At 39.7% G+C, this 18,713-nt stretch overlaps 1 protein-coding gene across 4 annotated transcripts in view; it reads left to right on the top strand.

Moving 5' to 3' along the window:
* Positions 1 to 18,713, top strand: part of grm7 (glutamate metabotropic receptor 7) — a 376,391-nt gene that overhangs the window by 110,681 nt on the left and 246,997 nt on the right. For all 4 annotated transcript variants that reach the window (XM_073936208.1, XM_073936209.1, NM_001302247.1 and 1 more), the window contains 1 exon segment: positions 15,409 to 15,625. In XM_073936208.1, coding sequence (XP_073792309.1) covers positions 15,409 to 15,625 — 217 coding nt within the window.

The raw sequence follows: 18,713 nt of genomic DNA, 5'->3' as shown, positions 1-18,713 counted from the left end.
CTTTAAGAATGGACTTAATTAGGCTACTGTATCTTAAAATATATTTATATGTATATTACCACAATTATTATTGTCTAAATAAAAGTTTCAAGAGTTCACACTTAGCTTATGATTGATTATAAAGCTTGTTTGGATTGCTGTCCCAGGAGATAGCCTTGAGCGCATAAGGTCCTTGAGCCTGGGGCTCCGGTTGTTGCTAGATCAGATACGTTTGCGGCCGGAAGTTAACAAGATTTATTTATATTGTTTATAAAATTTTCCATTCATTGTATTTTAGTTACATCTACCTCCACCCCAACCCTAAACCCAACTGTCACAGAGCTGGTAATTTTTTTTAATTATTGTTATACATTGTCATAACAAAATTCTGCTCTATTGATGTGCATATCGCACTTACAGCTGGCCGCAAATCCAATTTAAACTTTACCCAGGGCTCCCTCCCATTTGCAGGCTAAGAGGGGAGTTTAAGCTCAGGTAGATCTCGAGAACTCCCCCCTTTGTTAAGAGCTGATGGCAGATTGTAATTGCTATAGATTTTGTAATAGAGGTATACTGCAGGTTAAGAGTTCGACTATAGTGCTAATTTAGACGGATCAATTAACTTATGACACATGTTTTTTGGACTGTGGGAGGAAACCGGAGAACATGGGAGAAACCCACACGAGCACCGGGAGAACATGTAGACTATACACAGAAATGACAGCTGGCCTGTTAAGGATTTGAACCAGTGATGTTCTTGCTGTGAGGCAACAGTGTTAAGTACTGAGCCACTGTGCCACCCTATAAAGGGAAAGGTAGTGGAGTAGGAGTGGAAGAGGGGATTCTTCAAGGCGAATATAACTGTTGTAAGAAACGCTGGCTATTTATAGTGAGTTAGCTATCATCTGATTGGTGAATCATGCTTTAAGCTGCGGTCACACTGGGCTTTTCCTCCCATAGACTTCCATTCATACGTCAGACTGGAAACGCTTGGTAAACTCTGACCTGTGAAATCGCATCACTTGACTGCGTGAGACCAATCGAGGATCAAAATATGACCTCTCACGACAGAATTTCGCACACACAAACTCTAGTGTGACCGTAGCTTTAGTTAATGTGGGACAAGCTGTGATCAATCATAATCACGTGCTGCTCTCCAAATTAGTTTATGAATAAACTTCACATAGATGCTTTTAACTGCTGTGATCACAAATACTTGATTATTTACACTGTACACTTTAACACGAATAGTCAAAGAATAATAAATTATTTAATAATAATGAAAAATGATATCTTATTTCAATGTTATTTTGACAAATTTTATGATTTATTGCCTGCCATAAATAATTTCCAAGTAATCTCAGGTTTACTGAAGTATCAACAAACTGTGACTAATTAGGTTTTATAATTGAATAATGCTGTAAATCCATAATTAATACCAGGCTATACTGTGAAAATCAGCTCGCTGTAAACAAATGCTGTAAGCTAACAAACAATGTTTTGGAGGGAAATACATTTTCTCCTCATGCAGTATGGCGCGAGTGTGTTTGTCTTTAGCTCAGCAGTGGAATTAGGTTATGGTTTCTAGAGTTTGCTCAGTTTATGTGCTTTTGGTTTCTAGCAGTGCGACTCTTTTGATGTTTCAGAGTGAGCGGTTGTTTGAGGTTTTGTAGGCTAGTCTGACTTGAGGCTTTTCGTGATCCAGTTGTCGCAATATGCAAGGATGCTGCTGTGCTTGAGAGTATCCAGTCAGTCCTTACACAGAAAAAGAACAAGTATAGGATTTATTTTGAAATAGCTATCACCATCAATTGCTTGATCTACGGTTATCAGAGCCATTGACTAATAATAAAGGGATCCCTCAGGGCTCTGTATTAACACTAACCCTGTTTTCATTTTGCATTAGTGATATCTATCAGGCTTTAATCTGAAAACATATATTCACTTTTATGCAGATGCTACCCTTGTTGGTCACACTTTATTTTAATGGTCCATCTGTTGAATTTAAGTTACATTGCATCTACATGCCAACTAATTCTCATTAGATTATAAGTAGATTGTTAGGTTGGGGTTAGGGTTACGGTTAGTTAACATGCACTTGCAAAGTTTCTTATAGTTAGTTAAATGTCTGTTGAATGACTGTTAAATGTCAATATCAACAGATGTTTAGCAGACAGTCTACTAACACTCAAATTGACCATCAAAATAAACTGTTACCCTTATGGTCATTCTACTTCTGAATTTGCTGGATAAAATCAAAAGAATATACAACAAAAACTATTAAAACTTTGCATTACTAGTGAGTTTTTACTTTAAGCAGTGCACTACCTGACGAAAGTCTTGTCGCTTATCCAAGTTATAGGAAGAACAAATAATAACTTGACGTCTAGTTGATCATTTGGTATCAGAAGTTGCTTATATGAACGGCAAAGGCCTCTAGATTATGCTTATTTGAGCACAATAGAATATGATCATGCCTTGATTTTGAATGATTTAATTAGGACAGCAAGGTCTGTCTTTGCTTAGACAAAGGTCTCATCACTTAGCAGAAATAATGTCCAGTATAGAATATAAGGTCATGCTGCAGTACAAACAGAATGAATATTGTTTCATGACTTCATCATGAGCTTGGAGGACTGCATCCATACATCTCTGCAATCACTCAGATTACTTTTTAATAAAGTCATCTGGCATGGCAAAGAAAGCGTTCTTGCAGGACTCCCAGAGTTCATCAAGATTCTTTGTGTTCATCTTCAACGCCTCCTCCTTTATTTTACCCCAGACATGCTCAGTAATGTCCATATCTGGTGACTGGGCTGGCCAATCCTGCAGCACCTTGACCTTCTTAGCTTTCAGGAGCATTGATGCGGAGGCTGAAATATGAAAAGGAGCGCAATCCTGCTGAAGAATTTGCCCTCTCCTGTGGTTTATAATGTAATGGGCAGCACAAATGTCTTGATACCTCAGGCTGTTGATGTTGCCATCCACTCTGAAGATCTCTCGAACATCCATATACTGAATGGAGCCCCCAATCCATGATTTTTCCTTCAGCAAACTTGACTGATTTATATGAGAATCTTGGCTCCATGTGGGTTCCTGTAGGTCTTCTGCGGTATTTGTGATGATTGGGATGCCAATCAACAGATGATTCATTTGAAAAATACTTCTTCGGACACTTTTCCAAATGATCAGTCAAGTTATTATTTGTTGCTCTTGCATCTGGGATCCACCACAAGACTTTAGTCAGGGAGTGTAAATCTGTAAACTGTTTATTTTAGGTCAGGTCTTAATGACTTGATTTGTTTAACCTTTTTTCCAACCAAAGACTAGAAGATGGCCAAAAACTGCACAAATGAAATAGTTGCTTTAAGAAAATCTTCGAGACGATCCCAAGCACTGTGCGCAGCAAGAATACATCCGTTCTCTACGCTCTGTTGTTCAGCCAATGAGAAGACTTTGAGATGTCAATCATTTTAAGCTTCCAAATTTGCTGACTGATGTCTTTAGAGAGTGTCTTTTTTTAGGAGAGAAGGTCATGTCTGGCTAAGTTGTGCCGAAGTTTGCGAAAACAGCTAACACATCTTACAGCACTTGCTTACTTGACGGAATTACAAAGCATTGTTATAGCTTATTGCATTGCGCAGCTTTTAATTAGGGAAAGATACATACCTTTCTTGTTGACCTAATTGTTAAGCTTTTTTCCCCTGTGGCACCATTCGATATACAGATGCACAATGGACTTTTTTTTACAAGATGTAGGGGGTGAGAGACTCCTTAAGTCGTTCAACTGGCGAGACAAAGGATTAGGCGTTAGGATGCGGGTAACAATGAGCAAATATACTTGCAGATCTCTTCACCGTTTTCCTCGAGACAAATTAAAACCCACCTGATTAAGCTGGAATAATCTAGTCGGTGACAGTACACTCGCATTTGATGTATTATGCCATTCGAGTGCAGCTTGGTAGGATTAACTTCCTCTAAGAGAGTTAGTGCAACAACGTTAACATTAACAAAAGAAGGAAGAAAATTCTTGAGGCCTTTCAGAGCGCAGACTGAATGCCCGTGCTTTCTTAAGCTAAATTATTTGCACTGTAGCGATTATTGACATTATGATGTTTTGCTACCCTCTACTTCACCCCAGGGAATGCCATGCGCTTTTGTCCTTGCTGTATAAAACGTGTCGAGGAATTGAAACCGCGCCGCTATTCTTTCCGGCGACAATCAGCAGCAGGCGTGCAAGAATAGGCACTTGTAATGAAATCAGTGATTTGCTGCACCTCCATGCAGCGGGTCAGACTGATTAAAATCCGCCGCCGCTAACAACCAGGCAAATGAACTTCACATCAACGCCACTCGCCGCATATTAATTTGATTTCCCGAGCTTGACTCATTCAGGGTCTTTGTGTCATGTATTAGAACATTACAGATGCCAGCATGTGGCATGCTACTTACATTCGTTTTCCTTTTTTTAATTCTAGATTTGTTGACGGAGACATTTGTCAGAGCCTTGAGTCACGAGGCACAGCTGCGGTCAATGCTTGTGTTCTTTTCTCTCAGTCTTCAGAAATCCAACCCTGATTTATCTAGCGCTTTTAATTAAGAGTCAAGGGTTGATTGGGATCACAGAGCCTTGTGATTTAAAGTTCAGATGTACGCAGGTAATCCTGACTTTTAATAGAACTAGTGGGTCAAAACCCAGCTGGCAGTGGCAGATTCTGTGTGCGAATGTCTGAAACGGGTGGTTGATAGGGCAATTACTTCAGGTGATAGTTCATCGTTAATGGGATGGTTACCAACGTGCCATGTGAAATAAACAAACACCATCAGGCCGATCAATGCCACTGTGTCGTAGGAAGAATTTCACCTGGAATAGCCATTTACTCATTTCCGAAACCACTTACAACCAGTATGTCATTCTGTCAGCAAATATAAAGTAAGAAGGATTTCCGTTGTACTCTTTCTATAGAACGAAAGTATTTCTCCTGTCATGTTGTAAAGCTCCATAAACTCTTGGATTGCATTTGTGCACGCATATATTGAAAAAGCGGGTATTTTACTCCAGGGTTCTTCGGTTATGTGAAGCTGCTTTGGTTCATCCGAGTGAATTATGGCTTAAGGCTCATTTCTTCAGTGAATTGTGACTTAAGTTCTGGTCTGTTTTTCACAGAAGTTACTGCATATGTTGCCTTTGGAGGTTTGTGTGTGTCTCTCTCTTGTGCATTCTCACATTCCCTCGTTTTTTACAGGAGGCTCCACCCTAATTATGCACCTTACATGTCCTGGGATTGGGAGTGGAGACAAGGGCATCTTTTGAAAAGAAGTGACACCTGGCATTCTCTGCGGTGTTATTGAAAACTAAATTTTAGAAGTGTTATGTTGTTATTACCCTTGTCTGGGGGGAGGGGGGAGTCAATGAAATAACATAAATAAATCAAAGAAACGCGACTCAGTGGCGCTGTAGGTAGTGCTGTCGACTCATAGCAAGAAGGTCACTGGTTTAAGCCTCGGCTGGGTCAGTTGACATTTCTGTGTTGAGTTTGCATGTTCTCCCTGCGTTTGCATGGGTTTCCTCCAGGTGCTTTGGTTTCCCCCACAGTTCAAAGACATAGTCCATAGTGTATGAGTGTGTATGGATGTTTCCCAGAGATGGGTTGCAGGTGGAAGGGCATTCACTGTGTAAAATATGTACTGGATAAGTTGGGGGTTCATCTCGGATAAATAAATAGACTACGCCTAAAAGAAAATAAATTTAAATCAAGGGAACTAATAAAAGTTTTCAATAGGAACCAAATGGATCAATAAAAGCCCTTGAAATTAGTTCTGTTCATTAATCAATCTAAAAAAAATGAAAGTCTTACCTCGGAGTGTACCACCAACAACAACAACAACAACAACAACAAAAAAACATTAAATAACAACAATTACCACTTAATAAACTCAAATTGAAATTAAATTATTCTAACAAAGTATCAGAAATAAGAACACAATTCCTCACTCGCTCCCTGCCTTATCTAATTCTGGAGATAAAATTTTAAAAAAAGCAGATCACTATCAGTATTTACAATATTTACATTATTTACAACTCGAAAAGAAAATGCAAATATATGAATACGGTTGGCACTGTTGCCTCAGAGCTAGAGATGGGAAGTTCTGATCATTTTACTGACTCATACCTTTGAGTCTTGTTCATTAAGATTAACAAATCTTTTTCGAGTCATTTGGTTTAATTTGCCAATATATTATTACAATGTTACGTGTTGCTTTCACACTCATCTACTGCTACACCAAACGTTCATCACACTACAAACAAATCAAAACTTGAATGCTATGAGAAAGAGGAAATAATAATTTTTTTGTTCACCTGTTGTTTTGTCTATAACTGTCAGCTCACCTCCTCTGACAGGTCTTCAACTTTGAGTGGTTCGTTCACTACAGACAGACAGCGCCATTTAAGCTTAACCAATAAACACAGTCAGGACCGAAATAAGCCATGATTTGTTTACCTTTTGAGTCTTCTGTTTTTTAGTTGTTCGTTTATCATGTGACAGCATGTAAAGAGAGATGACTCAAACCCGAGGACTCGATAAATGAGCGGATCAAATCTTTTTCTGCCTCTAAATGCATTTATGACTGGCTTCTGTCTTTCACCTGATATACTGTAAGAACGATTCAAATCGAAGACCCAAGAAATGAACGGATCAAATAATTCTCCGGTTCTGACTGCATATAACTGGCTTCTGTCTTTCATGTGATGAACGAATGACTCAAACCTGATAGAAGACTCGAAAAAGGAACTAATCTACTCCACCATTTGATGAATGAACAACTTACTCCCTGAGAGAACTCATTGTTCTCAAGTCATACAAAAGATTTGTTCAAAATGAACATATCGTTCAAAAACAACCCATCGCTACTCACAACAAGAAGGTCACCGATTCGAGTCTCAGTTTGGACTGTGGGGGAAACAGGAGCACCTGGAGGAAACCCATGAATGTTCTGTCAGTGTTGACGCCAACACGGAGAGAACATTCGTGGGTTTCCTCTGGGTGTTTCCCCCACAGTCCAAACACATGAGCTATAGGTAAATTGGATGGAACTGAATTGGCTGTTGTGTATGACTGTGAATGTGAGAGTGTACGGGTGTTTCCCACTACTGGGTTACATGTGGAAGGGCATCTGCTGCATAAAATTTATAGCAGAACAGTTGCCGGTTTATTGCGCTGTGGCGACCTCTGAAATATAAATGTGAGAGTAAGCCGAAGCAAAATGAATGAATAAAAATGGGAATTGGAACACACAAAAAGAAGGTGACTCGGGAAACACACAACGATAACATTTAAGTAATTTTGTTTTTAACAACACCTCAAAGAATGCCAATAGTCTTGCTTCTCACATTCCACCCTCATCCAAGTCTTTTCTTGAAATGCCCGATGGTCTGCAGCCAATCCCAGAGAACAATGGGTGCAAAGTTGAGGTGGAACCTTCTGTGAAATGAAAGGGAAAAAAGTAGAGAGAATGCACAAGGCAAGGAGAACACACCTCTGGATGCAACATATAGCTTTCTGAAGTGTAACAAAAATCTCTAAAAAAAGTGATCTTTTTTAAGGAGCTTGTTGCCGCCTTTTGTTGTTAAAAGAAAATTGGCTGCATTAACATTTGTCAAACTAGACCTATTGTGTTAAACGGAAAAAGCCACAAATTTCTTCCTCGCTTTGATCTCTATCCAGTTACAAATTTCCTTCTAATGGTGCTACTTTTGTAAGTTCTCCACCATCATAAAAGTTAATGTCACCGTGTTGGGTGGAGAATAGAGGTAGAGAAAATGTCACTGGAAATGTCATCCCCCATGTCACACGTCCAACGCTGTAGCCTCAGTCTGCAGCGATTCTCCATTTCACTCAGGTAGAGGCACTCCAACTCTGATCAATGCCGGGTCAGCCCATTGTCAAATACCTCGTCTATTTCTTTTTATGAGCGCTGTCAACACACCTGACCTTTCGAGTGGATGCAAAAAATGACCCCTAGTGGTCATAAGGCGGATCTATTATTGTGAAGCTCATCAGTCTTTGGCTCAGACAGAGGACTCCAGGGTCACGACCACATTAAGCACTGGCAGGTGACAAAAACCCTACAGGTTGTTTTTGCTCACCAAATGTTGACTTATGAGGAACTGTGGCTGGATGTGTGACAGCCCCGGAGAAGTGTTTACAAGCTCGTAAGGAAGCTATAGATAATAATGTTAGCAAAACCAAATAAACGAAGAGAGATGCTGCTTGGCTACTGTTGGCTTGGTTCAGACATTTGTTTGAAGACGCTCCCCTCAATATGGTTCTTCAAATATAGATAGCACAGCACCGATATTTATGGAGCATGTACTTTCAGAGTGGTTGGATCATAATTCAGAATGGAGAATCACACCGGAAGATAAGTACAATGTTAGACACAAGATGGTATGAATGTATTTCGGCTTGAATGTCTTGAAAATGGGTTTTGCAAATGAAAGACTGCTTTGGAATGCACTGAATGAAAGAAAAAAGTTTGGGAGACAGAACAAACTCTTATTTCTAGAGTTACTGGATCATCACATGTGCAATCTTGTTTTAGATGCATTTTTTTACATTTGAGCAGTTAGCGAACAGTTTTATCCAAATCAACTCACACCCATGGACACACTTTGAGCAGGGACCAAACTCTCCCTCTTAGATTTAGGCCATGTCCACATATACATGGGTATTTTTATAAATGGGTTTTTCCCTGCTTTCGTTTAAAAAAAAAATCTCCATTCACATGAAAATGCAAAAATACACTCTAATGCATGTACGGTTGAAGTCAGAATTATTAGCCCCCTTCCAATTTTTTCTTATTTTTTTAATATTTTCCAACTGATGTTTAGCAGAGCAAGGAAATTTTCACAGTATGTATGTTAATATTCTTTCTTCTAGAGAAACTCTTCTTTGTTTTATTTCGGCTAGAATAAAAGCAGTTCTTAATTTTTTAATCAACATTTTTGAGACAAAATTATTAACCCCTTTTAGCTATATTTTTTCTCAAAAATCTACAGAACAAACCACTGTTATACAATAACTTGCCTAATTACCCTAACCTGCCTAGTTACCCTAATTAACCTAGTTAAGCCTTTAAATGTCTCTTTAAGCTGTATAAAAGTGTCTTGAAAAATATCTAGTAAAATACTATTTACTGTCATCATGGCAAAGATAAAATAAATTAGTTATTAGAGATGAGTTATTAAAACTATTATGTTTAGTTATGTGTAAAAAAATCTTCTCTCCAATAAACAGAAATTGGAGAAAAAATAAACAAGCTGTCTAACATTTCAGGGGGGCTAATAATTCTGACTTCAACTGTATATAGAGCAAGCCGAACCAACAGGGGGCGATAATGACACTTCACGTCAAGAGTTCACACCAAATAGGGAATGAATTATTTGCATGGGTAAATTGCATACAAATCATTGCAAATGTGAGAACAGAGGCAGATTACCACCCCGTGGGCAAATGACACGAAATATGTAAAGTGTTTGCATTTGCGACGAATGAGCGTAATTTTGCCTGATTTGCATTTTCCACATTGCCGCAGCTGTGTTGGCCATTCAGAAAGAGGGAAACAGCACACGCTGATGTCATGAGGCAAAAACTCTGATTTTAGCGTCCACGTGAACAGACAGTACCCGGAGTTTTGGAAAGTCCTTATTCTGGCCACATATTTTAGATAGTTTTGGTTTCAGTCATCTGACACTGAGTTTTCATGTGGGCACAGGGCAAAACCACGTAGGAAAAAGTAGTTTTGAAAATACCAATGTTTGTGTGGACACTCATCACATTTGCAATCCCACTTTTGACGCCAATTTTTCTCTTTTAAAATTAACATTTAAGTGTTTATCAGATGTTTTTGTACAAAGCAACTCACACCCATAAACACATACTGGGGACACACTGAACACACACTGAATTCGCCAGGGAGCAGTTGGGGGTTTACTCCACACTATGCTATCCAAACCGTGCCCAGGTGCGTTTTTCCGGGTTCATTTGACAAGTGTGTGTACTCCGAATCAGGCCCAGGCATAGTTCAGTTGGCCGGCCCTGGTCGGTGGTAAGACGTGTGACAAAGCGTGCTTGAGCCTGAAACTGAAGACGCAATGTCACATTTAAGAGACTGTTTCATATGGATTTATTAATCATTCTTACTTTTTAATGAACACAAACTGTGATAGTCTATTAAAAATGCAAACCCCTCACTGCGTGTCAGCTGCACCTTCAGCAAACCTCCTAATACATGCTGCACAGGGACTTTTGTGATCATTTATGAGCGTCAAATATTTGACTGCAGGTCACTGCATCCCAAGCGACTAGAAATATTACAAAACAGAATAACTAAGGCAATCTCTATTGTGCTGAGCGAGAGCTTTCTTTTTCTGTTAAACTGAACAGTCGCATCACTGATGATGTAAACTTTCTGCAGCACAGAAGGTAATAATGTGAGTGCAGGCTGTTGGGGTAGAGAGGAGAGGGACAAGCGCCCTTTGGCACGGTTCAAAGCAACTGTACCTAGTGTGAGTACGTTCTGACTTGCTCACTTTAGCCATGGTATTGAGGGTAAAAGAGATTGCTGTATCAGCCACCTACAATCTGCAGGGACTCAAACCTGTGATTTTTGCATCACAATTCCAACTCTCTAATTATTAGGCCATGCCTGCCCCCATATTTAACATGACACCAGTAATCACCTCAGAACGAGTAGGCCACAATATGCCACAAAGTTCTTTGGGCTGTGTTTGTGTGACTGAATAAAAGACGCCTTCACCTGATGGATGGTCCAACAGGACGCCTTAGTCTTACACCTCCTGACTTGACACAAGACAGGCCCCTGGATTCTGGGGACACAGTAGCCACCACCTTCAGATCAGTCACCCTGATAGACAAGATAATGGAGTCCGATAATGGGGCGCCATCCCTAAGCCGAACAATGTTCATCACGGCCCTTCCTGTCATCCACACAGACACATAAATACACAGTTGACAGCTTACAAGGGCTATGGCTACGATGCAGGGCCTTGATATTATTTGTGTGTCTGTGAGTGAGTGGGAAAGACAGGACTGAAAGAACGATGGAGGAAAGAGGAGGGGGTGGGGGTTTGCTTTTGAAAGCTCTAGGCCTCACCTCTAGCCGATCTGTGTTATCCCGGGTTTTGGGGCTACAAGATCTGTTTCCTCTGACTCCTCAAGGAGCAAATAGTCAAAGCTTGCTGCAGGCGGAGGAAACTGTCTTGGAATGGTTTAAATGACGAGTTCTTGCTTCGGGACTTGACTTGAGTTGAAAGAGGCAACCTGTAATTGCTTCAGCTGGTGATGCTGCAGAAATATCTTTTGTAATACAAACAAATACACTGGGATACATATATACTTGTTTCAGAATGACTCATATTTTTTTTTATAAACTGCAAAACTTTATTAATAGCTCGAGAGACAACTCTGGGGGAGCTAAAAGCTGTGGATTTTATCATTACCTTTAGGAAAAAAACAATTTAGAAGGTGTTTGTGAAAGCTTGCTTGTTGATTTCATGAAGAGAAGGTGACTTTGGATTGCTGAGATGTTAATTCAGATTTAAGTAAGGTTCCCTTTGTCTTTTTATTAGTACATATCCAATTTTCCTGTGGCTTTTTTGTATTTCTTTATGTGGAATTGTGACAACAAACTTGTATTAAATGAACACTCCACTCTTATTGTTTTTTAATTGTATTGAATGTCCCCTGGGGCGGCATGGTGGCTCAGTTGATAGCACTGTCAACTCACAGCCAAAAGGTCACTGGTTCGAATCCCGGCTGGGCCATTTGACATGTGGAGTTTGCATGTTCTCCATTTGATCGTGTGGGTTTCCTCTGGGTGCTTCAATTTTCCCCACAGTCCAAACACATGAGCTGTAGGTGAATTAAATCAACTAAATTGTCCATAGTGTATGAGTGTGTGTGTGAATGAGTGTTTATGGGCGTTTCCTGATACTGGATTGTGTTTGAAAGGGCATCCGCTGCGTGAAGCATATGCTAAAATAGTTAATTCCGCTGTGGCAACCTCTGAAATTAAGGGCCTACTCACACTATGCCATCCGTACCGTGCCCAGGCCCGTTTCCCGGATCGTTTGAGAAGTGTGAGTGCACTGAATCTGGCTCAAGCACGGTTCACTTGGCCGGCCCTGGCCCGGTTGGAAGAGGTGTGCCTGAGCACGGTTCACTTGGTCTTTTGCGCGGTACGCTTGTGTGTGAGTGCAGAACGTGCCAAAGCCCGAAAGTGAAAGCGAGACGTGACTTTTAAGGGACTGTTTCATATGGATTTATTAATCATTTTTACTGTTCAGTGAACGCAAACTGCCGTAGTTTATTAAAGACACAAACTCCTCACTGCACGACAGCTGTGCACCTTCAGCAGACTTCCTCATTCCTGCAGCACGAGAGGATTATGATTATAAGTGCCAAAAGTGGCGGATCTGTTCAGCGAAGTATTTGACTGCGTGTCCCCGCATCCCTAAGGACTGTTTGCCAAAATATTTGACTGCATGTCACTGCATATCAAACGACTGAAACAATATAACTAGAGAAATCTCCACTGTGCTGAGTAAGAGCGCTTCTCACAGCAATGATGACGTAAGCGTGCTGAGGCCCGTTTGTGTGTGAGTGCGGGCCGTTGGGGGTGACGGGAGGGGGGACAAGCTTGCTTTGGTCCGGTTCGAGGCAACTGTACCTAGTGTGAGTACGGCCTAAGACCAAGCTGAATTAATGAATGAAAATTCCCTAGAGTTAAACAGTTTAGTTTTACCATTTTTTAATCCATTCAACTGATCTCCATGTCTGATAAGAGCACTTATTGCTTAGCTTAGCATAAATCATTGAATCAGATTAGACCATTTGCATCTCACAAAAGTCTTATTTAAATCTTGACACTTCTGTTAATATATTCTTAGAGTTAACAACTTCTTAACTATAGGTGACTTGTGAAATGAGCCTATTTCTAAGCAAAATAAATAAATAAATAAATAAAACTTTATGTTTCAGTGATATTTAGACATTTTAAGAGAAAATAAGACAACAATTAACACTGTTTTAGCATTTCTGACTGGGTAGTATTTGAACAAACATGACAGAGTCTGTTTGCTACTTTCAGAATGCTTCATCTTTGATACAAGCTAAAAACAAGAATAGAGTGAACCAACCTCAAGACATTTTCAGCTCACATTCCTCCCTCATCTTCCCCATTATCCTTGTTTTTTCTCACTTTTTCTTCTTTGCAATAACATAATTAAAGTTTAAAAAGAAACCCATAAATATGCTTTGTTCTGCCTTTTCCTTCCAAAAGTTTCGGAGATTTCCAAAAATTGCATTCACGCTGTGAGAGCCAGAGGAGTTGTGTGCCAAGAGAAAGAATTAGCAAAAAAAAAAAAAAAGTGACAGCTTGCAAAAGAGTTTTAGGACAAACCATTGTTCAATACAGCACAATAATCAAGCATTTTCATTTACCATTTTCATTGCAACATAATTGTTATTGTAAAGTGTTATTCCTTTACCTTAATTACTGTTAAATTCATAGATTTGTCTCTCACCAAATGTACAGAGTTCATGTACATCCACCCCCACATATTTTGTCCCTTATATACAGTATATTCTCCAGCCAAATGATTTAATGAAAAAGCTTAGCTCCCTGTTAAATCAAGCAAGATCAAGAGGCTAATTGAAAAAAAAAGCAGCATTTAGCTAAAGTTTGCTGGCTGACGAGCAGGAGGCTCTCTTCAGAGGAGGGAATTAACTGTGGGAAGAATGGGTCTGGCCTGATTTGGTCAAAGATCAAGTAATCCCAGACCTGTGTCAAATGGAGGAAAAAGCATGCGGATAATTGCAAAGAAAACCCTGAGCGCCAGTTGAGTCAAACTCATTTTGAACTTTTCAAAAGATATGTTGAATTTCTTAGACGCCTACTGAAGCGTTGACCTTTAAGAATGTGTTTGTATGTACCAGGAGCTAGCTTATCATTCTTCCCTGAATATTTGCAAAGCCCCTTTTTTAAAAATCCAGTTTCATGGCTGGTAATGATTATTCATGGACCGTCTACATTCGCAATACATCCCCCAGTAGCAGGTGGCAAAGCGCCTTTTGAAAATCGCTCGGTGTGTTTTTCCCCCTTGAAGTGTTTAAAAGGTTTTCTTTTCATTCACTAGCCTTTTGAGGGTTATTGCAAGGTTACTTTACTGTGTTTACTTAGTAAACAGTGAATGATGTCACATGAAGCCCGGGCACGAAGCGTGCTTTTACATGCCTCAAAAAAATATCTGGGAATTGCTCTGAGTTTGAGTGTGAGACTTCTATTACAGAAGACGTGACAAAGCGTCTGTCGGAAAATAGAAAACATGCCTGAGCTTTAGTGGATAATGCGGGCAGTTGTGAGGACTATTTGCAGATTAGCTTTTTTGAAATTGTGTGAAGACATTTACATATTCAGTTCCCCCTTAATTCAGAAATGTGACTCAAGGCAAGTGATTATTGAACACACTGGAAAATAGCCTGAACATTGTTGGCTGCCATTGATGATCATCTGGGGCCTGATAGCCTCAGCCAAGGACATTTTCATAACTTCATAACAAGCTGTGTTCCAGGAGATAGTTCATCATTTCGAGAGGTTGAATCATCAAGTTTCAGAGTTGAAGTCACCCTTGACTGTGCATTAGGGAACTGAATCGGTGGGATTTTATGCTAAACGGTGTTAAGCGACCGTTTTAGTGTTTGTGTGTATTCGCAGTGTGACCTCTTCTAAGGTGAATGACTTAAATGCAGCACTCGTTGTTTCATTACATAACTCAAAAAACAACGAGTATATTATGCAGCTTGTCCAAGATGATAAATGTGCCGCCGCAGTCTGCGCCGACAGCTGGTGGGTGATGTGAAAGTCTCTTTCTGTTTATTTCTGATATCTGCCAAAGACCAACATTTTGTTATGCACATGCCAAGCTGCAGCGGATGGGTCTTTTTGCTTTACAATATAGTGGCGCAGGATTATGCTTGCATGATATTCCTTAAAATACGTTACACTCAATTCTATAAAATTAAGTATTTCAATAACAGCCTACGTTTAGGAAGAACCACTTATGTCACTAGAGAGAGACTCGACGTCAGCTCAGCCTTGTCTCAATTTCAATTTAATACAAGTTTCATTGCATGAACCCACCGCAGACCAGCATTTATATTACGACCACGTCAAAGAGAGATGGCAGATACAATTCCCCATGAAAGTTTGAGTAATTGACATTCAATACAGAATCATGGCGAAGAACACTCTATCATTTTCCATTATAGGGGCTGACAGAAATAAAAATGGAGGCAGCTCAGTTTTCTAACATTGAATCTAACCACCTTTTTTTTCTGCTTTCAGATTCCGCAGATCAGCTACGCCTCCACCGCCCCAGAATTGAGCGATGACCGCCGGTACGATTTCTTTTCTCGTGTCGTACCTCCCGACTCCTTCCAAGCACAAGCAATGGTGGAGATAGTCAAGTCGATGGGGTGGAACTACGTATCTACCGTGGCCTCGGAGGGAAGCTATGGCGAGAAAGGAGTCGAGGCCTTCATGCAGATTTCAAGAGGAGCCGGTGAGTCAGACAAAACAATAAACAACCTTTCTTTGTAGATAACTAAACCTGAAACCACACAGCAGTCCCTACGTCAATAAACAGAAGTGTTTTGGTTTCTTCTAAGAACCTGTCAGTTCCTTCAGTGTTTACGGATTATGTATTTAGAAACATGCTTTATTCATTGAGAAATGTTTTGATTATGCTACTCATTTATCTCAGCAATACAAAGGTGATTGCTTGAGACAGCAACAGCGAACACCTTGCAGTGTTTTCCCCAACACAATGTAATCTTTAAGAAAAAAAGCGTCTGACATTGCTGGCAACTGTGTGGTATTGAGATGCTTTTAACAAATCTCCTTTGCAAAACAATGCGTGGTGTGCCCTGAGGAAGGGAGATTTACTCCAAACGTCTCCCTCATTAGTGAGTAAAGCCAATTACTGGAACTTGACTTGTACCTTTTAGGGCACAAATTAAATGCTGAGGTATAACATGATGTAAAAAAAAAACAGTAATTGGGGTTGCTTACTAGGGCCTGTGGTATATCAGGCAAACATCCTGATTGTTTTTACATTCCTTAGAAAATAAGTGAGAAGTTTTAAGCCCTGGACACACCAAGCTGTCATCAAAGAACTAGCAGCGATGAACGCTGACTGTGCGTCTGGTCCCATTTGGGCCAATAAAGCTACACATGAACACCAAACAGACAACAGCTGACTAAAACTAGAACATGGATGAAAATCGTAAACAAAACAGCATTTGTATATTATTTTCACAATACTGTGATGCCCTCCACAGAGGGTTTTACTTATTCATTTAGTCTGATAAGCTGATAATCCATATAATTTGCAAATATTTGAGAAATCCAAATGATATAGATGACAGCTTCTTTGAATTCCTTGTTAAAGGGCCATGAAACCCCCTGTTTCAGCACGGTGTTTTCACAACTATAGTTTGGAAAAGGTCAGGAAAGTGGGTGTGTCTAGCTCTGTTTAGGTGGGAGTGTCGGGGGAGGGAAAAGAGGGAATGAGATAAAAATGAGAGTTTCCATTTGGGCACGCGCTGATTTTCACTGAGGAAAAACAAACACACAGGAGCAGGGGAGAAAGACAGTGACTCTGTTTAATGACTAAAATGTTTGATACCGCAAATCGTATAAAAGTAAAAACCTATGCATTTCTCGGTAACTCAGATGCACTTGGAAGATCAGAAAGCTGTGTGTGTGTAGACAATCCTGTCACAAAATGCGGCGAAAATTCAACACGACGGTTGGTAATAGTTAGCTTCCAGTGTTTACATGTTTTCACTAGGAGAACAGCAATTACAGCAGATTTTTCAGCTCATAATATTGTAGTGATATTAACGAACTGTAAACTAAGTAACTTAGAAATCATTTTGACCAAGGTCTGTCTTTAAATACTGAAAGAGTACTGCTGATAATACTAACTATTACTTTGTTATCTGAATGAACAAAGAAAGGGCACTGATCGCACGCAAACTTACCAAATCTGCTGAGACAGGACAATCAACACCAACTGGAGCTGCGTCTTTTTTTAAAAGGAGACGAGCAACAAATCCGGATTTCACAATTTCCAGATGCGAAAAGCTCTAGAGTAAAAAAATGTTCCGTACAAACGTATTATCTGCCGCGTGTCGCCTGCACTGATCCACACATGAGTCCAGTTGCGCTCTCATAGCTGGAAAATGAAAACAAAACCTTTGTTGCAGCACATTATAAAAGCAACACTGACGACCTGTATCTCCAAACAATTTTTATTCTTTTCTCACTTGTTTTGGCAACACACTGTGTCGTCTCTCTGCCGTCTGAACACTGTTTCAGGTAAAAAACAGTGTTTGAAGCTATCATGCATATTAATTAAATTGCACCGCATACACAATAGAGCGCGCTGATTGGTTTGAACCAAGTCTTACTAATGAATGAATGCAGCACACTCGTAATAAGGTACTCCCAGGTACAGACGTCCAGTTTACACGCTGGAATACACGCTAAGATCTCATGGCTGTGACGCAGCTTCAAAAATTTGTTTTAAATCGGAAGAACGAATTTGCTCGAAATAACGCAAAAACAATAAATTTTCACTTTTTAGTGAAATATATGTGTCGTAATAGTGTTTTTAGCCGTGTGGGACACATATATGACTGTCAACAGCTGAAAAAATGTGTTTTGATGTTTCGTGACCCTTTAAGTTGGGTGGATTGTTTGGTTTTGTCACTTCGATTTTTGACTTCTTGCTATCATTTGCTTTCTGAACCATAGCCAATCAAAACATTATTTTGCTGACCGCACTACTTATTCTACATGCTGAATCAGGCATACTCCCAAAGACGTGAGCCTGATGAGAGCCAAACTAGCCCAACAGAAACCTACAATGACCTGCGTTACCCAATATCTATGGCTTGGTGCAACACACGAGTTTGGAAGACCTTTATAATGCTTTTTTTGGTTTATAAACATTTTCTAAAATAGAATATCATCCATCCATAAACTTTGCAACATCAGATCTTTTCTCGCAGTGTCTGAAGAGATCGGTCCTGGGATGTTATCTTGCTTATCTTCTCTAAAATTACATGTTAAATATAAATCATTGCATTTATAAAACCAGCACATGTTGTATTAAAGTAAAAAAACATTTGTGAATGTTATAAAATGTACCTTTTGGATTTAAATTATGCTTTGAAATTAATTCTTATTGCTAAACCTCTCCTTTAACTACTTTTCCTCTGGTATGGTGTGTAACACCTACTTTTCATGATCCTATCAATTGTAAATTGATTAAATTTCCCAGCTTACTCAATTATTTATTTCAGTATCACATTTAATACTGCAAAAACTTCCATGACGGAAGTAAATTGGATTGCAAATGCCAGTTCTTGTTGACTTTGGGACAGGGAGAGGAGATTAAGCACCCAATGATGTTTTGGCTAAGTGTGTCATGTAATTATATTAAACTTAACATGATTTTGAGGTTAAAGTGCCCTGAGTGCATTAGTGAAAGACATGCTTAAGCTTTCTACGAAGATGTTGGCCAGTTTGTTGGCATAACGACTGTGCTTCTCTGTTTGGCAGGAGGTTATCTGTGCTTACTT

Source organism: Danio rerio, chromosome 22 (genome assembly GCF_049306965.1).
Source record: "Danio rerio strain Tuebingen ecotype United States chromosome 22, GRCz12tu, whole genome shotgun sequence".
NCBI lineage: Eukaryota > Metazoa > Chordata > Actinopteri > Cypriniformes > Danionidae > Danio > Danio rerio.
This window is presented reverse-complemented; position numbering and strand designations above follow the sequence as displayed.